Raw genomic sequence first — 27,545 nt, forward strand, 5'->3', positions numbered from 1 at the left:
ATGCAAATTTTGCTACGGACTGGTTCCTTTCCTAAAAGAAGCCATCACTTTAGATTTGTCAGTTGAAATTTCCATATTGAAACTTTCTGCCATTTGATTAAAGTTGCAAACCAAACGTTGTAAATTATCTTCTGAAGTTGCCATAATAGTAATATGCGTTACAAGAACGGTATGTTGAAGTTTTCATGTTCGAGGAAAAGTTTGAAAATGCGAAATGTAGTTGAGCTTTTTTAATTTCCGAGAATTGAAAGAAAACATACCGCTCGTGTATCGTACATTATTTTGTGCGAAGATCGTTAATTACATACCTGAAAGAGGAATTTCTAATTAGTTGCAATGAAATCTCCATCTTGGTTTCTGTTCAATGACGGCAAATTTGCAAAACAAAAATATCTATCTTCAACATTGTTGCTTTAAAATGTTTTCTGTCTTTACTATACTCCAGCAGGCCGTGATATACGTCTGTCTTTTTTTTCCTCCAGTCTATGATGAGTCTGGAATCTTGTTGATTTTTTCACGGCTTCCTTAATGTTACTTGCATCACGAATGCAGTAACTTCAGTGGAGTTGTAGAGTTTACTTAATTTTTGCAAATATTTAAAGACAATAATTAACAGTGCAATTTAGGTGAAATTGCAGTGGTAGGCCTAAGTTTCCAATTTATAATTATTACTATATTGAACGTCTCTAAAAATAATATGTTAAAAGCCTAAAGCAGTAAAATCAATGTCACTTAAGCGGTAAGAAGAGGGAAATTGTTATGTGTTAGGTTGGGAATACTGAATGTGGAATTTTAGACTTTCCGCGGATTGGTTTTGTGTGGAAACCAAGCAAATACGCACGATCTCGCACAAATAAATATTCAGAATGGAGACGAATAAATCAAGGAGTGAGACAGGGTTGTAGTGTATCTCCTCTATTATTGATAATAATAATAATAATAATAATAATAATAATAATAATAATAATAATAATAATAACAAAACAATAATAATAATAATAATAATAATAATAATAATAATAATAATAACAAAACAATTACAACAACAACAATAATAATAATAATAACAAAACAATTACAACAACAACAACAATAATAATAATAATAATAATAATAACAACAAAACAATTACAACAACAACAATAATAATAATAATAATAACAACAAAACAATTACAACAACAACAACAATAATAATAATAATAATAATAATAATAATAATAATAATAATAAAACAATTACAACAACAATAATAATAATGATAACAACAAAACAATTAGAACAACAATAATAATAATAATAATAATAATAATAATAATATAGTGGTAACTTACTCTGCCCTTCGTTGCAGCCTCCTCAGCTATCATGATTTTCATTGTCGTCGTCTTGCCTGCCCCATTGTGGCCTAGCAACCCAAACACCTCTCCTGCGTCCACAGCCAAGGAAAGATTGCGCACAGCCACCTTGGTGTGTGTGTCGTGATCATCATCTCCCTTCATACAGCAGCAACTGCCATCTGTCCCCCCACAGCAGACCTTCATCATCAGCTTTTGGTATTCTTTGCGGAGATTCTGGGGGCAGGACAAAGTCGGATTACTAGAAGAATACTGTGGCACCATCACAATAAACACATCATGAGATGGAAGAAGATCAATAATAGGCTAAATATAATTGAAACAAAACCCAACTGTCAGAATCCACTAGAGCAGGACCATTATAATAATGATTATCTCAGTCCCATAGAGAAAGTAAATAAAAACACACTACCAGAACTAAAACAAATTGCATTAATGACCATCCATCGGAGGTATACAAAAGAAAACAGCATACAGTACCATTCACAATTAAAATTAAACATAACCTTAACATAAACACAGCAGTTTGCGCCCAAGCTACCAAATGGGATCATTCACAATGATTCACATAAGCATTGACATAAACATTACCGTAAGACGTTGACATGAAAGTTTGCAAACTCCAAACTTTCATGCTTATGCTTACGTGATTTGCAAACAGAACACAATCGTGGAGCCCTGAAGTATACGACAGAATATGAGAAAATGGCGTCGTTGTTATGTTTCCATGGTTACCAAGTATGTTTGCTTTTATGTTTATGTTCACATCGTGAATGATCCTGATTTTACCGTAACATGTTTAATTTTCATTGTGAATGAGCCACAGTTCTTTATTTCGAAATTTCTTAAATTTAAAAGATATCTTAAGTTTTTAAAAATTCGTTTAATTCAGAATAAGATTAATTTAAATTCTGAAAATGCAGGTTGGAAACCATGCAAGTCTGTACAGGGTATAGACGATATGAGTAGCTTAATATCAAAGACGGACATCTGACCTCAATCGAAATTTAGATAGCTGTGGTTTTGTATACAATTTTCCATGCTTTTTCCAGTTATAGTGAAACCATATGCAAACTCTAACGCTACATTTATAAAATAAATTGTGTTAAATATTACAAAGAACATTGTGAATTAAAAAATTGCCTCTAGATCAAAACTATGGAGATGACAGATGTCAGTCTTTGATATTAAACTATTCATATACGAGGTGTGATCATTAAATTCCGAGACTGTGTCTGATGTGGGCAAAGAGATCACGTGATTGACACTCTCGTGCAGCAGTGACATTAGACGACCTTGAAGAGACGCGACACAAAGTTTCAAAGCGCTATCATCATTGAGACCTGTGTTACACAAGGTTTTGTTAGCATGTGCATCCGCGCATTTGCAAAATCACGATGGATTCGAAACTGGAGCAGAGCCAACATCAAATTCTTCAGGAAATCGACAACAGAAACCCATGGACTGTTGACGCAAGCCTATGGGAATGAAGCAGTGAGTCAGTCGAGGTGTTTTGAGTGGCATCCGCATTTCAGAAATGGCAGAACATAGCTGGAGGACGACGAGAGGCGAGGTTGACTACACACGTGCAACAATGCCGAAAATGTCGAAAAAAAAAAAATTCGACAAATTGTGCATAATGATCCTCACGTCCATTTTGAACATGAACGATCACAACTCTAGACAGAGAACAAATGATGCTCCATGATTGCAATGTGCCAGCTCACAGAGCTCTCACAACACACCAGTTTTGCACCCGTAACAAGATTATCGTTGTTCCTCACCCCCGTATTCACCAGATTTGGCGCCCTGTGAAGAAGAAATTGAAGCTAAAGGATCGCCGTTTTTGCATGGTGAAGGAGATCCAATGCGAATTGCAGTAGGCCTAAAAGTGCCAGAGACGTGCGCGTGTTCATCGCAGTAACCACACATTGATAGACGGGCTGGCTCTGGACAAAAACCAGAGTGTCCCCAACTATGTATGTATGTATGTATGTTGTTGTTTTCTAATGCCGGGCGTTTGACAATAAAGACATTTGACCTCTTGCACTCCAATATTTTTCAAACATATTATCATGGCCAGCCACTGAAGCACAGATTTTGAGGTGTTCCGAATCCATTGCTTGGTTTGAGTTGCACAATGGGCAGTTAGGGGACTGATATATTCCAATTCTATGCAGGTATTTGGCCAAACAATCATGGCCTGTTGCCAATCTAAATGCAGCTACAGACGATTTTCGTGGTAAATCGGGAATTAACTGTGGATTTTGATGCAGAGAGTTCCATTTTTTCCCTTGAGATTGTGTTATCAAATTTTGTTTGTTGAAGTTTAAGTATGTAGATTTAATAAATCTCTTCACACAGTAATACGTAGACTTAGTAACAGGTCTGTAGTAGCAGTGCTGCCCTTCTTTGCTAAAGCATCCGCATTCTCGTTTCCCGGGATTCCACAATGGGATGGTATCCATTGGAACACAATTCTTTTATTGAGTGATATTAATTGAGAGAGCATTTTAGTTATTTCTGCTGTTTGAGATGAAGGTGTGTGTCTAGATACTATTATAGAATAGCTGCTTTAGAGTCTGACAATATAACTAACTGCATTCTTAAATTTATTGATGTGGCATAGAAGATTCCTGAGACTTTTACTTATTGCAATGATTTCTCCATCCTCAATATGTATGTATGTATCTAATGCTGAAGAGTTAACAGTCAAGTTATTCTCTTTCTTGCTTCCCAATATTGAAAAAAAAAAAAAAAAATGAATAAATAAAACTGTTGAATTACCTGAACCACAACAACAGGGGGATTTGCACTTTTATTGGACAAGATGTCGGCCACTTTTTGTCGTTCTGTTCTGACGTCATCGTCCTCATGTTCTCCAACATCATTGTTTTCCACCACGTCCTCAGTGACATTCTCAGGATTCCTCTGAAAAGTATTCATATATTTCAGACAAAAAAAATCACATCAGCTAGAAGAAATAGCATATTGGCACAATAGTTAACTACTGTAATGACAAATTAGGTCCAGTAAGTCATAGTACCTAAAATTTTACCATTTCACATCTCAATAAAGTACACTCAACATAACATCAGTGGCGTAGCATGAAATTTTGAGCAGGGGAAGCTAATTCAAGTTGTCTTTCATGCAATATGAGAAAATATATTACAAAAATATAGTCTTAAAATAAATAGTAGTCAATGTCAAGTCAGCAGTCGAAGATTGGTTGGAACATCGTAAGTAACACCAATAAGGCATGACCTCAAATGGTATGTAGTAAAATATGATTTCACGGTTTACACATCAAATAGACACGTATACGTATAACATTAGCTCACTCCCTGTCATAGTTAGAGGAATCACAATATTAACGGTCAATAGATACAGTACGTAAGTATGCGTCTGTCTTTTAGTTGTGTCCTTCATTGACAGCAAGGGAGTCGGTAATTTGTTTTTTAGATCACACTTTTGTTCGTAAGTCAGTCTTGATAGATTAGATTAGATTAGATTAGATTAGATCTTTATTAGCCGAATAGAATTACAAGCATTCATGGCGTCGTCAGTACACAAGAAAAATGACATAACATACAATATAATACAAAATTAGACTTAATTCTAAATAAATTTAACAATTTAATATTATAGGACAAGCTTGATCTTCAGTCTCCACTGTTCTATCTAGTATCTTCTCTTTTTGCTTTTCCCTGTCTTTTCTTAAACTGTGAGTTACCTGAAACATAAATGGTCAAGGGCAGTATCAAGAAACGTTAAATTCTAAAATTTTAAATTTAGATATTCATTTGTGCAAAATGGCATATGTGTCAATAAAATGTTCTTTACCTCTTTTTTTAATTTTCTTATGTTAAGTTCTTTGATTTTCTGTGGAAGTTTATTATACAAATTGCTGCCTCTATGTGATATGCTGTTAAGACTTCTGGTAAGCCTGTGGTAATTCAGATGTATGTTTTGGGATGTTCTGGTGTTATACTCATGATATGTTGAATTTGTTTTAAAGGAATCTATGTTTTGATGAATAAAGCACACTGTTTCAAAAATATATATGCAGGGTACAGGTAAGATTTTTAGTTCTCTGAAGATTTTTATACTTTCAGTCCGAATAGGAACTTGATAATAGAATTGTCCTAAAAAATTCAAGTAAATTGGTATCAGGAACTGTTATTTCGCTCATTATTTATTATATCAGCCACAATGCACACTAACACTTCAACTGAACACAACTGATGAAAAGGGATAACTCGGAAACTACTTATTTTCAATGTAAAATCTAGCTTCTTGCTACCCTTGCGACCAGGGTAGTTTAGATAGAAAGGGATGGAAAATCTGCAGGGTGGGTTACACAGAAGAAACCAGTCTGCTTGGAAGCTGGTGTGTGCAGGCTTCTTGTTTACTGCTGCATCACAAATCATCCTGAGCTGCCGCATCACAATATTTAACGCGTAAATATAAATTCTATTAAAATTAATAAATAATTTTGTCCCTAGATTGCAGGTTTATTATGAAATTATTATCAACTGGGAAAGCTGAGCTTTTTAGCTTACATTGACGCTACGCCACTGCATAACATATCTTTCAAAACTCTTGAATTACAAGATCCATATGCATTCAGAAAAGAGAGTAACTTAAGTAATCAGAATAAGACATTATTACTTCGTGCATACGTGAGACATACTACTACAGATGATTTGCAGAGGTGCACTCATTATGAGTGACTAAGTGGCTGGGATCCGACAGAATAAGCGCTATTTTAAATCACTAAGTGATTATTTTCGCTTGATATGCGTAAATAATCACTCAGTGATTTAAAACAACGCTTATTCTGTCGGATCCCAGCCACTTAGTCGCTTATAATGAGTGCACCTCTGCACATAGTGTGTTGGACATTGTGCCACTGTCACACATCTGTGACACAGTACATGAGGGTTGGCCACTAAAGGGAAACTAAGAGGTGGAACTTAAAGCTGAGAAGATTCAATCCGGCATCGGAACTGGAATCTGGTGTGGCTTAATGGATAAAGCGTCAGCACGTAGAGCTGAAAACCCGGGTTCTAGTTCTGATGCTGGAGAGAATTTTTCTCTGCTCCACCCATCCTTCATCATATGATAACACAGAATTCCCACACGGAAATATCATATGGGACATCAACGTCTATTATGCAACATTACTCCTGCTCTTCCAGTCAAGTTGAACGACACAATAATCCCTTTTGCTTCCTGTGTTAAAAACCTTGGAGTTTACTTTGATACACATTTAAAGTGGAATAACCAAGTAACCATATTACCAAAAAAAGTGCTTTCCATAATACATTCCTTAAACAGCATTCGAAAATTCCTTCTGCTATCACTCAAGAAAATACTAATGGAAACACTAGTAATGCCCCACTTCGATTATTGTGATTTTCTACTGACTGACCTCAATGTCAACCAGTTGCAAAAATTACAACGTGTTCATAATTCTTGTGTTCGCTTCGTCTGCGATGTCCGTCGTGCTGACCACATTACCCCGTCCTTCCAAACTCTAAACTGGCTACGGCTTAACGAACGTAGAAATTTTCATTCTCTTGTTCTCCTTTTCCAAGTCCTTCACACCTCTACACCTACCTACCTTGCCTCCCGTTTCAGTTACCTGTCATCATATCATAATCTCTTCACACGCACGCAAAATAGCCGCATACTAGCCATACCAACACATAAGACATCATCGTATTCATCATCATACACAATCTCGCTCTCGCGCTTGTGGAATACCCTACCCAGTGACATCAGAGACTGTCGGAATTTAGTAGCGTTCAAAAGCAAGCTTATTAAGCATTTTCTTACTGCGTAGAGCAGGTTTAATTTTTACTTAATTAATAAAAAAAAATATTTCTCTCTTCTTAGCTTTTACAATAAACTGTCTAGCTTTTATTAATCAGTTAATCTTTTAGTACTTTGATTTTTATTGTATTTGTAAATTTAATATTAATTGTAATTATAATTATAATTGTATTCTTAATATTGTAGTTGTAATCCCTTGGTAGAGGGGAAGAGAAGGCCTGATGGCCTTATCTCTACCAGGTTAAATAAATAAATAAAATAAAATAAATAAATAAATAAAATAAAATAAAATAAGTGAATGAATCAAACTGAATAAATAAATAAATAAATAAAATAAAATAAAATAAGTGAATGAATCAAACTGAACAAGTGAATGAATAAATAAGTGAATGAATAAATAAATACATAGATAGATAGATAGATAGATAGATAGATAGATAGATAGATAGATAGATAGATAGATAGATAGATAGATAGATAGATAGATAGATAGATAGATAAATGTACTTCGGTACATCACAATAACTACAATTTTTGTTTCAGTAACGTTTGTGATGTGGTTGCGAAGTATTGCTCATCTGCAGATCTTACCAGAAAATGCTTGAAGACGTCACTTGCTCTTCCCCCAGACTTCTTGATGTCGAGTATGAGGAGGACGAAGAACCAGATGGGAATATGTAGGAGGATGCCAACTAGCATGACGATAATTTCGTCCGTGAGGTAGTCAGCAAGCGTGAGGTTCGTACAGGCTAAGTTGACACGGCACATGAGGTGAACTCGATCCACGAAGTACACTATTGCGTAGGGCAGGTACATGGTGTTGAGCAGGGAGAACACTACGTGCAGAGCGAGGGCTGCTCGACCACCTGCAAGCCACAACACAGCTTAGCCACTCAATCACTAATTAGCACTTTTACTTATCTTAGAAAGCATGATGATAGATATGTTCCGATAGTCAATATAATGTAATATAATCTAATAATTTTATTTAGAGATCAGTCTAATGACATATCTATATACGTATATAATTTGAACTGGTAATGGAAATTACGGGAAAACAGCCAAACGGATTTTAATAAATGACCCCTCATTTTGAAGCTTGGAACTCAAAATTTTTCAGAAAAATAGTAGTTTTCAGTAAAATGTCAATTTTTCAACATAATTTTCCTATTTTCCAAAATCCATCTGTCGTCAGTTTTGAGAACTAGCTAATTGCATTTCAGAATAAAACAAAACACACATTACAGTAAACAATATTACACGAAGGCCATGATCTGCAAGAATGCTGACATATTTAGAGCTCAAATTAAATTGGTTATTAAAAACTTAACTTACTAAAAACAATTTACAGGTTCGATTCTGTGGTGTGTAATTTTCTGGGTACGGCTGTGTATTGGATATTAAAAACTACAAAACTTGAGGTGGTTTGATGACATTATTACCATTAGAAATGAAATATTATTGTAGTTAATGCCATGATGTGACTATTTTTCATTAATTATACATATTAATGCTATATTGATGATATGAAAGTGAAACGTTTTGGGGTTATATAAGTATATGTAGAGAATAACTTAAATTAGATTTTGATTTCTATATTTTACTGAGTGGCGGCTATATAGTATATATAGTATATGTTACTGAAAGCTATAAAACTTACGTAAGATAATAATATTATTAAAAATCAAATATTTTTACAGTTATTAATCAAGTGGGGTTGGGTCTTTTTCATATATTTAATGGCGGTGCGGTGTAGATATTTTTATGCGTCATTCTCTTCAGTATTGGCTCTAGAGAGAGTATCTTTCATTATTATGGAAGCAAATAACTTTCAGAATATCTGGTATTCTTAATTGAAAATAAATCTGAAAAATGTTTATTTGAACGTCTAATGAACTTAGTTTGCAGCATTTGCTGCACAAGCCACTAGTCATAGTTTAAAATCAATAACACTTACAAATGTAAATGATCATTGCATATTATAAAATTGAAATGCAAACGTTTTCGCCCTTGGGCATCATCAGACATTTGACTCACAATATTTTATAAAATTTTACTATATCTTTGTTGTGAAATGTGTACCAGTTACTTGATATTTACAATCTTGTGTATATTAATAAACAACTATTTACATGGTTAACTCTATGATATATAACAATCTGAAATTTAAATGAATACAGATATTAAAATTATATGTGATAAAATTGTAACTAAAATGTTGTGTTGCTCTTATATTTCTTAATTATAAAATTGTGATCATTAAAACAACATATTGAAAAGCCATATGATTCCTCTTAAACTTCATAATAGGCCAATATACTTCTATTAGTTAAGTGTTTGTGGTGCGAGCATTGATTTCACTGATTTGGCAATCCATTCAATGGTGGAATCCATTATTTAAGTTCTTATATACTGCACTAAGTTATATGCATTGACCTTTTGTATTTACGTTAAAAACAATTACAGAAGACTGCTGAGAAATGTATTATTATGAAATTACCTCACCAAACAAATCTAGACGTTGCCATGTTGACCTGCTCTATGAGTAGTATTTTGTAAATATTAGTTTTCAACATTCTCTTCAAACAAAATTTACAGTGCTACATTCTGTTCTACGAGGGGGATCCAGGAAATAACGACCGTTTTGTTGTAAAAATTAAAAAAAATATATTTATTTGAAAAAACAAAGTCTGTTACATAACTGAAGCTTCCTTTACTTCTCTACATAATCACCACCTACATTTAAACATTTGTCGTATCTGTTCACTAGCTTTAGAATTCCCGTGTTATACTCCTCTGCTGCCAGTTCATTAAGCCAGGTGTTCACTGTCTTCTTCAACTCTTCATCACTTCCAAAACGCGTACCACCCAGAAAATCTTTCAGCTTAGTGAAAAGGTGAAAATCGCTAGGAGCAAGGTCTGGACTATAAAACGGATGATCAAAGATTTCCCAACCGAATTGATCCAGCAATTCTCGAGTTGAAGCAGCAGTGTGCGGGCCCCCCCGCCCGCACACTGCTGCTTCAACTCGAGAATTGCCTTGTCGTGAAGAAGCACAACTCCTCTCAAAAGCATTCCTCGCCTCTTGTTTTGGAATGGCTCGCCATAGTTTTCGTAAAGTCTCACAATAACGATTTGCATTGATCGTAGTGCCTTTTGGCATGAAATCCAGCAAAAGAACACCTTTGCGATCCCAAAATATAGTAGCCATGACTTTTTGTGTTGAGAGAGTCTGTTTGAATTTTCTCAGTTTCTTGGGTGATGAGGGATGATGCCACTGACGTGATTGGCGCTTGGTCTCTGGGGTGTTGTGAGACACCCAGGTCTCATCACCAGTCACAATTTGATCAAGAAAGGCGTCTCCATCTGTGTGATATCGCATCAAGAATGTCAATGCTGAGGCCATTCTCTGAGTTTTGTGTTGGTCACTCAGTTGCCGTGGAACCCATCGTGCACAGATTTTGTGGTAGCCAAGATGTAGCGACACAATTTCACCAAGCAAAGAACGAGAAATGTCAGGAAAGGCAATATGCAATTCGTCGAGTGATGTGCGCCTGTCTTGCAAGATTCTGTTGTTCACTTTAGTCTTCTGTGATGAGTGATGGGCATCCGGGTCGAGTTTCATCGTGGACATTTGTTCGCCCATTGTTGAACATTTCGCACCATTTTCTCACATTTCTTTCATTCATTACAGTATCACCATACACTTCTTTCAATTGCCGGTAAATTTCTGCAGGTTTCAAATGTCGGGCATTCAAAAATCGAATCACACTCCTCACCTCACAGTCGGCGGGATTATCGATCACGTCGTTCATTTTGAAGTAACACAAAATGCACAATGGCGACTTGTTGCAACCAGTACTCACAACATTATGAGAACACATGTTAAGGAAGCCAGTTGACCTTCAAACAAGGAAGGGGAGTCAGCTGCTCGGTGGGTATGCGCGAACAGTTGTTATTTCCTGGATCCCCCTCGTATTAACAGTCTCTATCATATGTGAAAATGTAGTAAAATTACTACAGATACAGTATGCAATTAAACCCAAATAATTTGTAACTGAAGAAGATCCTACTTATTTCCAAAGTCTAATATGCACGATATCAAATAGTACTCACCTATCCTTAACATATCAAGGAACATAACCAATAGGAAAGGAATAAGACCAAGGAATGTGGCAATATTTGGGAGTATGGATTGCGCCGAGTCCATCTTATCAAAAATATAGGAAACACACGTGGCAAACAAGATGGAGGCAGGACAGTAGAGGACGATGAGCGTGCCCATGGTGCAGAATGCAGGTGGCTCCCGCAGGGATGGCAGATCGAATACAAAAATTAGTATTAGGAGGGCTATACAGATGAACAGCATCAACGCAGCAAGCACCACGAAGTAGGTGAAGAAATACATGAAGAATGACAGCCCGTTCACCCGAAGCTGATTCTTAGCCTTTATCTGTGGAGCAAGAGTACATGTAGTGTAAGCAACTTTAGGAAAATACAATGTTGTCATAGTGACAGAAAAAAGAGTGAATGTTAAGCTGAACAACATACAAATAACACAGAAAACTACACTATTTTTATTTCATATCATTTTCACATTTCTTGGCTTAAAAATCGATAATGTGTTAAATTGGAAAAATCATATTAAAGAAATTACCCCCAAACTAAATTCAGCATGTTTTGCTATTAGATCTATGCAAAAGATAGTAAATATCAATATCTTAAAAACAATATACTTTGCATACTTCCACTCGGTAATGAGTTTTGGAATAATATTCTGGGGAAATTCCACAGATAGTAACAGTATATTCCTATTACAAAAAAGAGTAATTAGAATAATAGTAGGTGCCAAATCTAGGGAATCATGTAGGACTATTTTCAAGAAACTACAAATAATGCCCATGGCTTGTCAGTATATCTTTTCATTAATAATCTTCCTCGTATGCAATCGTGAAAACTTTGTAACTAATTCAACAGTTCATAGCATAAATACACGTCAAAAAAATGACTTTCATACTCCATCGGCAAGTCTATCGTGCTATCAAAAAGGAGTGCGTTATATGGCAGTAAAAATTTTTAATAGCCTCCCTATCGATATAAAAAGTGAAACTCAAAACATAAAATTATTTAGAACCAAATTAAAGAAGTACCTAATTTCTCATGCCTTCTATTCTGTAGGTGAATTCATGACATTCAATAACGCTTCATGAAATTGATACTAAAACTTTGTGTTTTACTAATAGACTATATTGTAAATCTCATCTGTATATATTTCATCTAGACTGTGACTATAAATTAAGACTTTATAATAGTATTAAGTTTTTGACTTGTTCCATATTCTAGCTGTAAAGCAATGTATGAATACTATGGAATGTTAATAAATACAATACAATACAATACAAGACAGCCATTAGACTTCTATTTGACAATCACTTTTCTTTCTTTTTTCCTCAGAAAATGGGAAATTAAATTATACATACGACATATTCTTCTAAATACAGTATAAAAATTAATTTAATTCAATATACATCTCAATTCAATAGTTAGTATTACTCAATATAAACATTATTCTTCCACAAATTGTACTATGCTTACAACACATAGGCTACTATGCACGAAACTTTTCTTGATCCTTGAACTCCATCGTACTCAATTGATAAAGTTCATTTATCTTCGTCGACAAGGAATGGCAACCACTAAACACTAAAATGGAATCACATACGCCATGACATCTGATGGTATAATTGCAAAGCCTTGAATGTTGTGATTACTTATTGTTGTTTAATGGACAGAGTAAAGTAATAAAGTAGAATTCCTCGTATCTGGCAACTGTGAGACGAAGCCAGTGCCGGATAATTGGACAATATGTTTATAGGTTATGTACAGACATACTGTACTGCAGACACATTTTTTTTCCATGTTGAAATTTAGTAATTTTCATATAGATATGTGTTGCCAAGGATACTTGTTTACTACAGTCATTTGTCATTTGTGTAAATTTTGAACATTTGTTATGAGTTTCTGAATTGATTAAAGCTGCAACACTTGCTACCAAGCTGACAATATCTAACAGATGTTTCATTTTGTTCTTTCATTAATAACTAAAAAACTAAGGATTTTTGAACATATGTTTATATGAACTTTTTTTCTTGTTTTGATGTGACTAACATGCCCCCAAGGTTTGTCAAAGTATTTATGTAACACCCTGTAGATGCCTGTTGCTAGTAGCCAGAGTTGGGGCATAGTCAAAATATACTACAGGGCTGTGTCTTCTGCAACTGGTACTGATGATTTTAATTTACTTCTTTTGTGGTTTATGGATGGACAGTATAGAAGAATGTGTTCCAGATATAATTATTTGATTAACTAGCGGACTTACTCGTGTTAATTATGTAAGATTTGTGCGGCTTACAGCTGTTTCAGTGCTTCACGCACCATCCTCAGAGCCTACTAGATCTCGGCGTCATCTCGAACTTCTCTGCCTGTTATGTGGGTGTGTTTGATTGTTGAAAGGTGTTGAAGAGTGGAGTCAACACTATTTGACTCCACTCTTCAACACCTTTCAACAATCAAACACTCTTCAACACCTTTCAACAATCAAACGCACCCACACAACAGGCAGAGAAGTTCGAGATGACGCCGAGATCTAGTAGGCTCTGAGGATGGTGCGTGACGCACTGAAACAGCTGTAAGCCGCACAAATCGTACATAATTAACATGAGTAAGTCCGCTAGTTAATCAATTAATTATATTCAAGTGTTAAAAGTAGTGTACAGTACGCAAGATTCAAAATGGGTGTTCCAGATCTTCATCATGATTATTTCACCACAGACAAGTAGGATTATTTATCAGAAATGTGAAATCGGTGTAGGTACAATTGTGTGACAATGTGACCTGTTCTGGCTCTTGTTCAAAATTGTAAAATAATTTACATAAATATGAGAAAAAATAATACCAGAAAATATCATAAAACAAAACCCAGACCTTACTGTCTATACAATACACTTTAATAACACAGGCAACTTTTGTGCCACAAAAGCAGAATATAAAAAGTAATTTTTATCAATTCCATGTAAACAATACGTCACCAAGATACTCTTATAGCAACATTTCGCTCCATATATTTTTACATGCAATAAAATACTGTATTTTATATAGATTCAAGTACTCACTTCTCGATCATAAACCATATCTACTGCCAAACTGACAGGAACCAGAACAAAAATCATGCCAAGAAATATGGCAGAAGAAAAGGTGCCCATGTTAAACTCCTCGGGCTGTGAAGTCTGTTGGAAAGGGTGCGTCTTCACAATTATAGGTTCATGATCGAATTTCTTTTTATGCACCAGCATCCTGTAAAATAAAAGAAATGAGTACATTACAACCCTGCTAATCTGAACTAATTGGGATCGTGGCCTAAGTCATTTAGAAAATTTTCGTACCGGTATTATCCGAAATCATTACTGAAACATAGCAACATAACTACGGTCACAAAACTTAATGTCAGGTAGACTCACCTGACTGGGAAGTCGAATTGTTATGCATGCAGTGGCGGTTCCTCAGGGGAGGGAAGGGAGGAACGTCCTCCTCACATTTTTTTCTTTATTTTGAAAGTAAATACCAAGTAAAATATGTGCCTTGAAATTCAAGGAAGATTCGATCATTTTTAAGTTCTCAGCTATAACATATGAACATATCATACTCGTGGGTTTTAGTTCGAACTTAGATTTAAGATACAAATTAGATTTATTTTAAATGTTATTTTAAGTGATAGTGCTTCATTTAATTTAGGATATTCCCTATTATTATCATTATCATTATCATTATTATTACTACTACTATTACCATTACCATTACTATTATTATTATTATTATTATTATTATTATTATCATAAATTATTGTTAGTATTAATTATTGGTATTATTAACTGTATTTTTAATTAATAAGTTTATTATTGTCATTATTGAGTGTAATTAGTTACCACTGCCACCAGGTATATACCCATTGCAGTGTGAATAAATACATACATACATACATACATAAGAAAACCTCGGTTGATCGAGTTTTAAACGACGCATGCTCATGTGCTGCTAGAAAACTGTGAGAAAGATGCGAGATTGTTTGTGTGGAGGAAAGTCAATCCATTCCTCCTCTACTGCAGTTAACACACATAGACAACAGCGCACTAGCGGCCAGAGAAAGAAGCAGAGTTTTGAAGCAAGTAAATGAACGGATAGGGAGGAGATCCTCCTCTGAATCAGCGCATGGGCGGGAAATAGAAACCGACTAGTCTTGCAGCAAGCTCGCTACCGCTGCCACCTAACGATTTCGCATTCAACCAGACTATAACACATCTAGGAGACACAATAAAAATGGTTTTAACGCAAAGCTATGAAAGATACCATATAAGCTTAAACTTTTTTTTAAATTGTAAATAAATATTATTCATTGCACTTTATATAGGCTACTATTCATGGTTTGAATCTTTCAAGGATATTTGGAAGTTAAAGTTGGGTTTATATAAAACAAAGAGGAAGTAGTTAGTTCTATGTTAGTATCGCAGGTCTTTTGGCCCCTGAAATTCACTTCCATTCATTGTCTACTAGACAGGGCAACAGCTACAAGACCTGACATTCTTCAAAAGCATGTGATACTGATCTTGTAAAATGTACATGTAACAACACAGATCACGTGGGTGGGTGCAGTGTTTTCGCTTTCCTCAGATTATTTCCCATTCCCATTTCCGTAAAACGGTTCCAATTACGTGTTAGTAGCTATTGTCTCTTCCAACATGTGTGATGCTGTAGTGTGCGCGAGAAATGCTGCGAGGTTGTGAATTTCCTTGTAGTTGTTAATTTGTGCAATTATTCAATAATGAAAGTGAAAACATTATATATTTTGGAAAATTTAGGAAACTCAGTTTACAAGATTATTGCTATACAACACTACCTGGTCTTAAATGTATGCATGTAGGCTAATTTGTAGCATGTTTTATTCAAGAAGGTATCATTTCGTGCTGTTAACTTCTTTCCTCCTCTTAAGAAATACGCAGGAGCCGCCACTGTATGCATGCGTGTGTATGTGTCCAACAAGTGATGAGTTGATGCTTGTAAGGAACTGACCTCTTGGTAACCAAAGAAGAATGGTAACCATCATCTTGAATTCAATAAAGTTACTTCTGAGAAATTCTGCATTTATGATAGGAGTGGATCAGGACAGCACGTTTGCACATCTCCTTTTTATGTTAGGTTAGGTTCTTTTCAAACTGAAATGACGAGTGAAGATTTTGTCACAGTTAAAATTACTCTAACCTAACCTAACCTAACCTAACCGTTTAATATGCATATGTTTTTTTAACAAAGCATGGATATCCAGATTGTATATTTTAAATTCTTACATATTTTTCAAGATGGTCAGGAACACTGGAAATATAAGATAAAATACTTTCAAAGCTCCTTTTTATGTTAGGGTAGGTTAGGTTAGAGTAATTTTAACTGTGACAAAATCTTCACTCGTCATTTCAGTTTGAAAAGAACCTAATCTAACATAAGAAGGAGATGTGCAAACGTGCTGTCCTGATCCACTCCTATTTATGATCAGGTCACGATAATTAAATAAGCTAACAAAATATATAAACAAACTGCTATAAATTATATCCCAATGAAGTATGTAGTTTTGAGAATACTTGTAACTTATTTCTCGTCACAAAATGTTTTGTTTCAAATTACTTAGGTTTCTGAAGTAAAGGGTCTTTCAAAAAGCACGCCAGTTTTGAATCGCTTGGTATTTTTTTGTTTGTCAGTTGTCGACATTGTTTTATTTCATTTCGATATTCATAAACATTCCGATTGTTGCTGCAGTCTGAATTTCTCGAGTCTTGTCATTGTGTGTCCAGCCATGGAGCAGTTTACTGTTGCGCAACTTGTGGTTCGTGACAATGTGACTGTTAGTGCAATAAAATCGGTTCTTCACTGTTCCCAAGAATTAGGCATAGTATGTTCGGTCAATGTAGAGTATCCACCGGCCACTGAACGAATATTTCACACTTTCATCACTGCCAATGTTGCGCTATAAACCAATTTTCGGCAATATAATGTAAAAGACTGCCTAGAGATATTTGGAAAGTTTCAGAGAAAATACACAAATTCAATCTTCTAACACGATTTTTTTGTTTTTAAATTAAGTAATTTGCTGGGAGACATCGTTAGATATAGGCCACTCTTATACTAAACCTGGAATAATTTAAGCTTATTAATCAAGTATGATTCTACTTACTGTTTTTTATATGCTCACCTGTATGTAATTTCTATTTTATACATATTTCATTGTTATTTTCCATCCAAAGATCATTAAGAACGCTGAATATTACTTAATATCTCCTATCTTTCTTCAAATAGTGTTTATATGCCATGTTAATTTTCATTTGTTTTCATAAGTTAACAATGATGCACATTGCGAGCATCATATAAGAAATTATGTTCCTACACAATCCACGCTATATCCACGTTGTTTTGAAATGATTAATCGAAGATGGTTTGCTTATTGTTTATTACACGCACATTTGTATGTAATTTCTATTCCATACGGTTTTTTTTTTTCTATCCCAAGATCATTAAGAATGGTGAATATTATTCATGCTTGTTTCCTGTATTTCTTAAAATATATTGATTGGCCACTGCTTCCACCAACCAGAATGCGCCTGGCGGTCAGGACTAGGAACTAGCTCCTGATTGGCCCGCAGTGGGAAGCCCTACTATTGCATATATACCGGCTAGACATGGTCCTACATCACTTACCTCCACCGATCCCACGCACGTCCCCATAGACACCCACAAACCAATACCGAAACCTATACCCAAACCATCACAGTCCGTTTTCTACCCAACACTTCCCAAACCCGAATTGTCTTATGCGGATGCAGCTAAGACAACGACAACCAAGACAAACACTACAGACGATCCACAGACAGAAAAAACAACTACGGAACAGCTGGTCGAGGGGGTTCTACGTTCTGCTATGCAGAAAATAGAATCCTACATTGACCGGCAACTAAACAGACTACAGGACGAAATAGTGACATTCACTATTTCTTTACTCACTACTGACACAAACCCTACGAAACGACACACGACACTTGCCACAGCCAACCAGGCAGCCAGACGGCTTCTACGGAAACGAGTAGCCCACCACTTTGTTGGTAATAGGTTACGAGTTTCCCTAGCGCCACTACAAAAACGTGACTAGGACAGAACTGACCAGAGCACTGGACTCTCCACCTCTCATTAACATCTGCGAGGCATGGTGCTCACTTCACTTCATTCATTTCATTCACAATTCAACTGATAGCGTATACATGTTCATAAAATCATTCACAGGGGAAATACACTACTGTTAGATGAGAGGGCAAACGGCTTATAGCTGGGTACCTCGATCTAAAGTTAGCGAATTGCTTGTCGAGGAACCAATGGAGGCATGGGATGCTTACCCTGCCTGCCATTTTAAACATCATTCATTCTTTCTTCGTCCCCATTCATTCGTTCGTTCGTTTTCTCCCTCCGGGCTCATCATCAGACGAGCACCATGCCCCCCAAAGCTTCCGGAAAGGCTGCCAAGAAGGCCGGCAAGGCCCAGAAGAATATCCCACATCACTTCATTCCCTGAAGAAGATGGCAGAGCTAGCCGTCGAAAGCTTGGAAGCAAATCTCCAACTCACCTGGCTGAGAACCCGAGAAGAGTTATTCTACATCAAATGCCGGGAAAGCCTCAAGTCATACATGTTTATGTCCTAGTTTAAATTATTTAAAAAAAATAAAGCTCATAATTTGATATATCAAAATCAGCGTGCTTTTTGAATGACTCTTTATAACCAAATATGCAAAACTGATTTCTAACCTGTAAAAGGCATTACTGAGTACGTTGATAACTATGGGAAGAGAATGCTGCGCTGTATCGTTGTATATCGTAGTGATACTAATTTCAGGCATCTCCCATATGTTGACATTTAATGCTGCCATATGTGGGGACAGATCTAGGAGAAGTGAGAAATTTCCATTGTACAAATCCACGGAGGATGATCCACTCTCCTCCAGGGCCATCACGAAGTCATCCAGAGATGTTGATGTTGCATTATGGAATGCAAGTTTCGTGTGAGTTTTGTATGTCTCTGAAAAATATAAAATCAAGCTTTAATAAATAAATCTCTTTGTATCAACGCAAGATAAAACAACCTTGCATCAATACGAAAACAGATGAGAGTGCATTTACACGACATTTCTGTGATAAATAGGGGCCGGATTTTTATGTAATATCAAGGTGTGAAATATGTACATATTTACGTAAGAAAAATAAGCTGAATATGTACCAAAATATGTAAAATCATGAAACTATTTAATATCAATATCTGGCAGGTATAGAATAGGTAAGACTCTCCAGTTGTGATTTCATACAGCACCCGACTTTTTTACCGCACACTTGACACATTACTATTTTTCCATCTGTAGTGAAAGCTTCGTCCATCGCAATCCATGATTTTATTTTTGTCGTTAGGGTTGAAGATACAGCGGCCATTTTAGTTAGTTAAAAACAATAGATAAACTCACACTTTATACTGTAAGTACTAAAACTAGAGAACTGAGTGAAATGAATGACACAACAGTACTGCAAGCACTGTTTCGCTTTACTGGATTAGGAGAAAATAAGAGGAGATGTGGAACACATGCATTTTAGCTGCTCCCTGTAAGAAACAAGTACCTACTAAAACCTCAAACTATAGGCATTTACAAACTATTGTTTGAAAAGTGACATTGCTGCCTTATTCTATTTCCGTATAGGTCTACTAAATTTAAAATAAAGAGGTCAAGCAATAACCTGAAAGTCTCATGTCAGACTTGACACGGGTTTTCTCTGGAAGAATTAGGAAGAGGGTGGGTAAGGTTGCAAATTGCATGGAAACGGCTTTGTTAAGACGTGTGCAGAACAATTGAGGACTGTTTTTGCAAAAACTTGCTAGCTGCAAAATTTGCAAAATTGAGATTTTGGTGGATTCGTTAACATAAAGCAGCCTCTACACAATGTTAGTAAAATTAAATTATTTCTCTTCATTATAGCGTGTCAAAATGTGATGGTTGCACCTATAATCTACTTGTCTCTATTCAGTTTTTTCTCTCTCCTGTAAAATTTAGTTTTTTTCAGTTAGCAAGTTTTGCAAAAACGGTCCTCAATAGTTCGAGAAAAATCATGTCGTCCTCCACCGCATGAAGGCAACGCTACTTTTTAAGTGATTTTTACAATGCAAGGTAGTTGTACGAGAATGGTTGCCTTTTGTTCACTCATATTTACTGTGGGCGGTATGGGGTGAGTGCCTCATTACTTCCTGGAACTAAGGACGTTATGTTTCATCCCGAAATATATCCTTTCTTGGGCAGGTAAAAAGGCTTTTTAAATCTGTATATTTCGAATTGTAAACTTCCCCAACAGAAGTTTTCTTTTTCCTTTCAGAGAAGTAAAAATGAATAAAACTCCTAAATATGTAGATTTATGTAATACTATGCCATAATATGTAATGTCAGATAAATATGTAAAAATATGTAGTACCAAATTTTAATATATTAACGGTAATTACAAGATTCGAAAAGATTTGTTATTTATATACGGTTAGGTTGAAAGGAATATAATATGTAATTACATAAAAATCCGGTTCCTACTGATAAATGTCCACTTCACATTTCTTATTATAAACGAACTACATATTTATCAATAACAAAATCATTACAGAATGTATACGATAAAAACTATCTAAATGATTATAATATCGGTCTACTGAACAAAATGTCTTACTTATGGCTTGCAAGGAACCCGGAGGTTCATTTCCACCCTCACATAAGCCCGCCATTGGTCCCTATCCTGTGCAAGATTAATCCAATCTCTATCATGATATCCCACCTCCCTCAAATCCATTTTAATATTATCCTCCCATCTACGTCTCGGCCTCCTCAAAGGTGAATAAAATGTCTAGTGAAATTTAATTATTTCTAATAATTTTATTTTGTAAAATACCATGTTTTTAAGACTGACAGTAGTCTAATATTTGTTTACATTTCAATTTAACGTGAATGCCATTGTGAATGACCTTGTGTGCAACACATACACAACAGAGTAAAGAAAGTGTACATACTGGGCAAAGTAAATAATGACCGTCTATTTTCTACAATTTGGAATTTCTCGTTAGAGATCTTTCCTTCTCCACTTTGTCCTAGAGTAGTGATCGACAGAATTTTTGCCATTACACTCCTCTAGCTGAAGAGGCAAATTGAAGCCGAAACAGAGAAACGTAAAACAATAAATAGAGTTTACACTCTTAAAATATAAGTTTGTGTTTTCACAGGTACTAGTATTTCATTTTTTATATTTTCATTTTTAAAAAAGTAAGACTCACAAAACATAAGTTTTCACAGAGGAAAAAAACTAACAGATACAAAAAAAATTAGTTGATTTTTTCTTCAGTTATTTATGCTCTACCGTGAGTATTTTACATTGTTTAAACCCTGTATATGAGTACCGATAGCATAGCTGAAAAAGTGTCTGAGACTCTCAAGTTCCCAATTTTACAAGGTTGAAATGTAGGTTATGTTACTTACTTACTTACTGGCTTTTAAGGAACCCGGAGGTTCACTGCTGCCCTCACATAAGCCCGCCATTGGTCCCTATCCTGAGCAAGATTAATCCATTCTCTATCATCATATCCCACCTCCCTCAAATCCATTTTAATATTATCTTCCCATCTACGTTTCGGCCTCCCTAAAGGTCTTTTTCCCTCCTCCCTCCCAATTAACACTCTATATGCATTTCTGGATTCGCCCATACGTGCTACATGCCCTGCCCATCTCAAACGTCTGGATTTTATGTTCCTAATTATGTCAGGTGAAGAATATAATGCGTGCAGTTCTGTGTTGTGTAACTTTCTCCATTCTCCTGTAACTTCATCCCTCTTAGCCCCAAATATTTTCCTAAGCACCTTATTCTCAAACACCCTTAACCTATGTTCCTCTCTCAAAGTGAGAGTCCAAGTTTCACAACCGTAAAGAACAATCAGTAATAGCCTATAACTGTTTTATAAATTATAACTTTCAGATTTTTTGACAGCAGACTGGATGATAAAAGCTTCTCAACCGAATAATAACAGGCATTTCCCATATTTATTCTATGTTTAATTTCCTCCCGAGTATCATTTATATTTGTTACTGTTGCTCCCAGGTATTTGAATTTTTCCACCTCTTCAGAAGATAAATTTCCAATTTTTATATTTCCATTTCGTACAATATTCTGGTCACGAGACATAATCATATACTTTGTCTTTTCGGGATTTACTTCCAAACCTATTTCTTTACTTGCTTCAAGTAATATTTCCGTGTTTTCCCTAATCATTTGTGGATTTTCTCCTAACATATTATGTTACATACGTTATAAAAATAGGAAGGTAATTAATAACATATTTTGGCATTGAAAAATTTAATTCACAGCATACTATAACTTCTTAAAAGATGTCATGTACTTCAATCGTAAGTTTACTAAGAAGTTAGACGGGTATTTCGTTATTTTCGTTTGCATTTTCCATCATGCTTCAGTAAGAATGATGTACTTAATTATTAATACATAATTTTCCTCCTAAGAAAAATGTGCTCTAAAATATAACACGACTGCAATCACATTTCAATATAGTGTTTGAAGAGATGAGTCGAGAATTCACCATATGATTACACCGGTTCCAGATACTTGCCTTACAGTTGGAGAAAATATCCAGAAAAACCCAACGAGGTTACCAGCCCAAGTAAGATTCAAACCCATGCCGAATGTAACCTCAGTTACGAGTCATGCTTATTACTCTGAGGACACTGCAGTGCTGTATATTGTTAAGCTTTATATTTTCAACGAAAACAGAAGGGAATGAGGAAAAGGAACATAAAAAGGATGGAGAGAGGGAAGAAAAAGAAGAGGTGGAGGATGATACAAGAAAAAGGAAAAGGAAGAAAAGTGATAGTTGATTCGGAGAACACTTATAAAATGGCGGTTTGCATAAAATAGTAAAAATATGATTAAGAAATAACTTATATACGAAGTATTAAATAATAAATTTTCAATCTTAAGACATATCAACTTGCAAATGTTTATTTGCTATTTAATAAGATATATGAACGTTTTCGCCGTTTGGGGCATCATAAAATAACATTTAGTTCATTAGCGAACGTTTTTTCAGTAAGTAGGCTTATATTAATTATCTGTGTCTCTATATAACAACTTGCATATATTTTGCACTTATTATTATTTCTCCATCTCAATTTTCAGATGAAATACATACACAACACACGAACATCAGCTACGCAAATTATTGTATACCCTACGACAATCCTCAACTAATGACTATTCTTAAAATATCTATTTTATCAATCATCATCATAAATTTTAACATTATTGACAAATTTTAATTATAATTGTATATTTTATTTGTAACATGAGCTATATGTATAAAATATCCGTCCAATTCAATTTCAAATCTAAAGATTATATCAACAATTATCCTGTATTATGTCACATTTTACATAAAGCTCATGAATCTCATGCATTGTATACATACATTGTTCTTTATTCTTGTTATTTGCATAATTTATTATTATAGGTCCAGATTATATGTTTTCGTTATATCTGATGATGCCCCAAACGGCGAAAACGTTCATATATCTTATTAAATAGCAAATAAACATTTGCAAGTTGATATGTCTTAAGATTGAAAATTTATTATAACCTTATTTAATAATTCACCAGGCATATTGAAATATAAAAATGAATTTTAAATTATATTCGAAGTGTTTGAGATGGATTCTGTTACCTGCATTCAGAACCAGAGATTTCATTTTGGGGTCTGTTGACTGGATGCTGTGAACATAAAGGCCAAGAGCTGCGAATCCCAACGGTAGGACGATCATGAAGTACAGCTTCTGAATATCTCGGAACATCCGCAATATTCGTAACCTGAGTAGTGCTACAAGCGTCTGGCACATGTTTGGGTTCGTTTCTACCGGATCGAACCCAAGACCCGTCACTGGTGGTTCATTTGTTTGGTTGATGACGCCATCGATTTGTGTTTCTCCAGCTCCTACACCTGTAATTGTATCTTGTAGTTCAGCAACATGTTTTTGGAGTGCAATTACACTGAAAATAAATGTCATGTATACAAACACACACTTCTTTTCAAATACATAAAAATGTGAGTATTACATATGTAATATGTTGATAATGAAATTGTATATTTAACCAAAACTAGGTAAAAATAAGTAGGAAAGCATAAATATTCATGGTGTACAGACACTTCAATGTAATTACCGTTCTCATGTGTGTCCAATATCATTGAAACTAAACTGAACTGCATTTGTTATTATAATCTATTAATACAGGTACCGGTATATTTATTTGTGTATTCGGTAATATTATTTCTAGTAGACCATGTTATATATTATCATTTCAAAATGTTTTCATGATACTTAGGGACTAATTATAACTCTTGTAGGTTAAGGTTGATATTTATTACATTATTTTATTTTTTCTTCCTTTCCCCTTTTTGTTCTCTTGATCACCAGATGAATTTATTATCATACCCTTTTTTCATTGTAAATTTTATTTAATTTTCGTATTTATTTTCTTTTTTTTATTATTTTATTACATTCCATTTTGTTATATTCTTCCTTACGTTTTTCATATTAACTATTTGTATTGAATGAGTTGCTTTTACTATATTTCAATGTAATTTTACTTTCTTTTTTTTTTTTCTTCTATTATGATATTATTTTCATGTTGTTTAGTGTCGATTTATTATGGTATTATCATTATTTCTTTTGTAATATGTTAGTATTCTGTTCTTTAACTTTCTGTTAAATTTTTCACCGATTGTATACTTTGTGACCTGGTAGAGTGTAAGAGAAGGCCCTATGTCCTTAACTCTGCCAGTATAAATAAAGAATTATTATTATTATTATTATTATTATTATTATTATTATTTGTACGTATAAGTATTAATATTTAATATTAAGTTGTCCCATATTTATGAACATTGACAACATTATTATTATTATTATTATTATTATTATTATTATTATTATTATTATTACTACTACTTACTTATGGCTTTTAAGGAACCCGAAGGTTCATTGCCACTCTCACATAAGCCCGCCATCGGTCCCTATCCTGTGCAAGATTAATCCAGTCTCTATCATTATATCCCACCTCCCTCAAATCCATTTTAATATTATCCTCCTATCTACGTTTCGGCCTCCCCAAAGGTCTTTTTCCCTCCAGCCTTCCAACTATAGTCCCGTCGGTCTAATTTCCGGCAGCCAATCATGGTGCAGGTCGGCTACATTTAAATGTGTGTATCTTATGATTCGCTTATGAAGACATTACGCATTTCCTAAGGCTGGATAAATACTTAATATAATTGCCCGCCATTTTGGCTCTTTCGTTGGCGTTCGCAGAAAGCACACGAGGACGTTATTTGCCGCTCAATTATTTGCTGAATTACAGTGCATTTGATTTATTATCATAGGAGCTACGACATGATAATGTTTAACGGTGTGGCAAATAGATCGCTCGTCTGGTAGCTCGGCAATGAAAGAACAAAAATGGCGAACGATACTACCTACCTAGACTTTATAGAGCCTTCACTTCCTAAGACGTAAGCAAAGAGGAGGAGTCACGCCGGGATAACAGTGTCGCGACTATAAATTTTAATTTTACAAAAAAAAAAAAAAAAGTATTACATAAAACCTGTTGTAGGTAAGTCATAGAATATCATACCAGTATCCGAAAACAGTTATTCTGACATACAGTAAACTTAATTCTTTTTAATGGCAAACAATTTTAAGATTTACATATTCTGAATATCCATAAAATTTATGTATGAATGCGTAGAAAGTTTACCCATTCACTTGTTTTGTGTTTTTTTAAATACTCATCAAACTTGTTTCAGGGACTTCAACCTTCAGACAAATATGTATGTAAAATCATGTTGAGTAGGCCATAAAAATAATGAAAATCGTTCATTGTTGATTAATGTTAGTGTTTTGTTTAATTTCATGGCCTACTCTACATGATTGTAGATATGAAATGGAACAGATCAATCATGTAACTGTGGAAAAAGACAATGGACTGTTTTCGTGATAGACTGGGACATTGTTTGGCTGTAACTGGTTCTCATTTTGAACATCTGTTCTCAAGTTTTATTAATGACAGTATTTTGTTTAGTTTTATGACCTACTATAAGTAATACTCCATACTTAATGACACTCTGTAAATGAATGCAACTATCAAAGAATTTAGGAATACACAACATGGTCAAATATCCATAAACCGAAATTTATCTTTAGATGTTTCAATTTCTGCATATGATTTGGCATTACAGATATTAGCTATCTCAGAAAATGATTTACAAAGATCATTATACAATTTAAAATTAATAGCTGCGAAAATACTGTCAGTATTATCATTTAAAGGCACGGCACATACAGAAAAAAAAAATCATTGTTTAAATGTCTATGTAAAGAAATGCCTTTACTTTTGCTATCTATCGCGTCTGTAATTCACACTACTGCACGGTACTTGAAGCAATCCTAAATTGAATAACAATGTCTAAGTCAACTAAATATGTATCAGGTATAATGCATTGGTAAAGTTATTATTAAACTATGAACTACCCAGAAACTAATCAAATAATGCATTAAAATTTTACTTAGATACATTGTACATAGGTTGGATAAAAAGTAATGGCAACACTGCTGTCACGTGACGATGGTGCGTTCGAGAGTTGCCAGCTGTGTGGACATGAACAAGGACTGTTAGATGAGTTAGTGCAGCCAGCGGCGACAGTACTCTGTCAATCTACTGTAGTATGTAGAATGTTGATTTTCATAGGGATAGTACGAGCGCCCTAAGACCACGTTTACAAAACTAGAGCAACGTTCCTGGATCAAAATTGAAGTGACACGATGTCGTACTGCACAAGAATGTTTTCAGGGACTGCATGAAGAATATGCCGATGCAACGTTGCCATATCGCACAGTGGCACGATGGGTTAAAGCGTTCCGGAAGGCAGGGATGCCGTTCAGGACAACCTCCGTACGGGACGACCCCATGTGGAGACAACACAGTTCAACTCCTTGCTTCCCTGTTGGATGCTGATCGCCGATGGACTGCGCGTGAGTTAGCAGCAGAAGTCTGAGTATGCCACAAAACTGTGCTCCACATTCTGCAAGACATTCTGGGTTACCGAGGTTTAACAATGGCACCGCTATTCAGTCGCACAGGCCT

At 35.0% G+C, this 27,545-nt stretch overlaps 1 protein-coding gene across 2 annotated transcripts in view; it reads right to left on the reverse strand.

The window, feature by feature from the left end:
• The window catches only part of LOC138711713 (cholesterol transporter ABCA5-like), a 314,480-nt gene that overhangs the window by 19,969 nt on the left and 266,966 nt on the right, over positions 1-27,545 (reverse strand). For both annotated transcript variants that reach the window (XM_069842866.1, XM_069842865.1), the window contains exons 20-26: positions 24,076-24,348; positions 19,086-19,356; positions 14,365-14,545; positions 11,309-11,645; positions 7,784-8,058; positions 4,142-4,285; positions 1,334-1,570 (exon numbers count right to left, since the gene is read on the reverse strand). In XM_069842866.1, the coding sequence (XP_069698967.1) occupies positions 1,334-1,570; positions 4,142-4,285; positions 7,784-8,058; positions 11,309-11,645; positions 14,365-14,545; positions 19,086-19,356; positions 24,076-24,348 (1,718 nt within the window). The remainder of the gene's footprint in view (positions 1-1,333; positions 1,571-4,141; positions 4,286-7,783; positions 8,059-11,308; positions 11,646-14,364; positions 14,546-19,085; positions 19,357-24,075; positions 24,349-27,545) is intronic.

This window comes from Periplaneta americana, chromosome 13 (genome assembly GCF_040183065.1).
Source record: "Periplaneta americana isolate PAMFEO1 chromosome 13, P.americana_PAMFEO1_priV1, whole genome shotgun sequence".
Lineage (NCBI taxonomy): Eukaryota > Metazoa > Arthropoda > Insecta > Blattodea > Blattidae > Periplaneta > Periplaneta americana.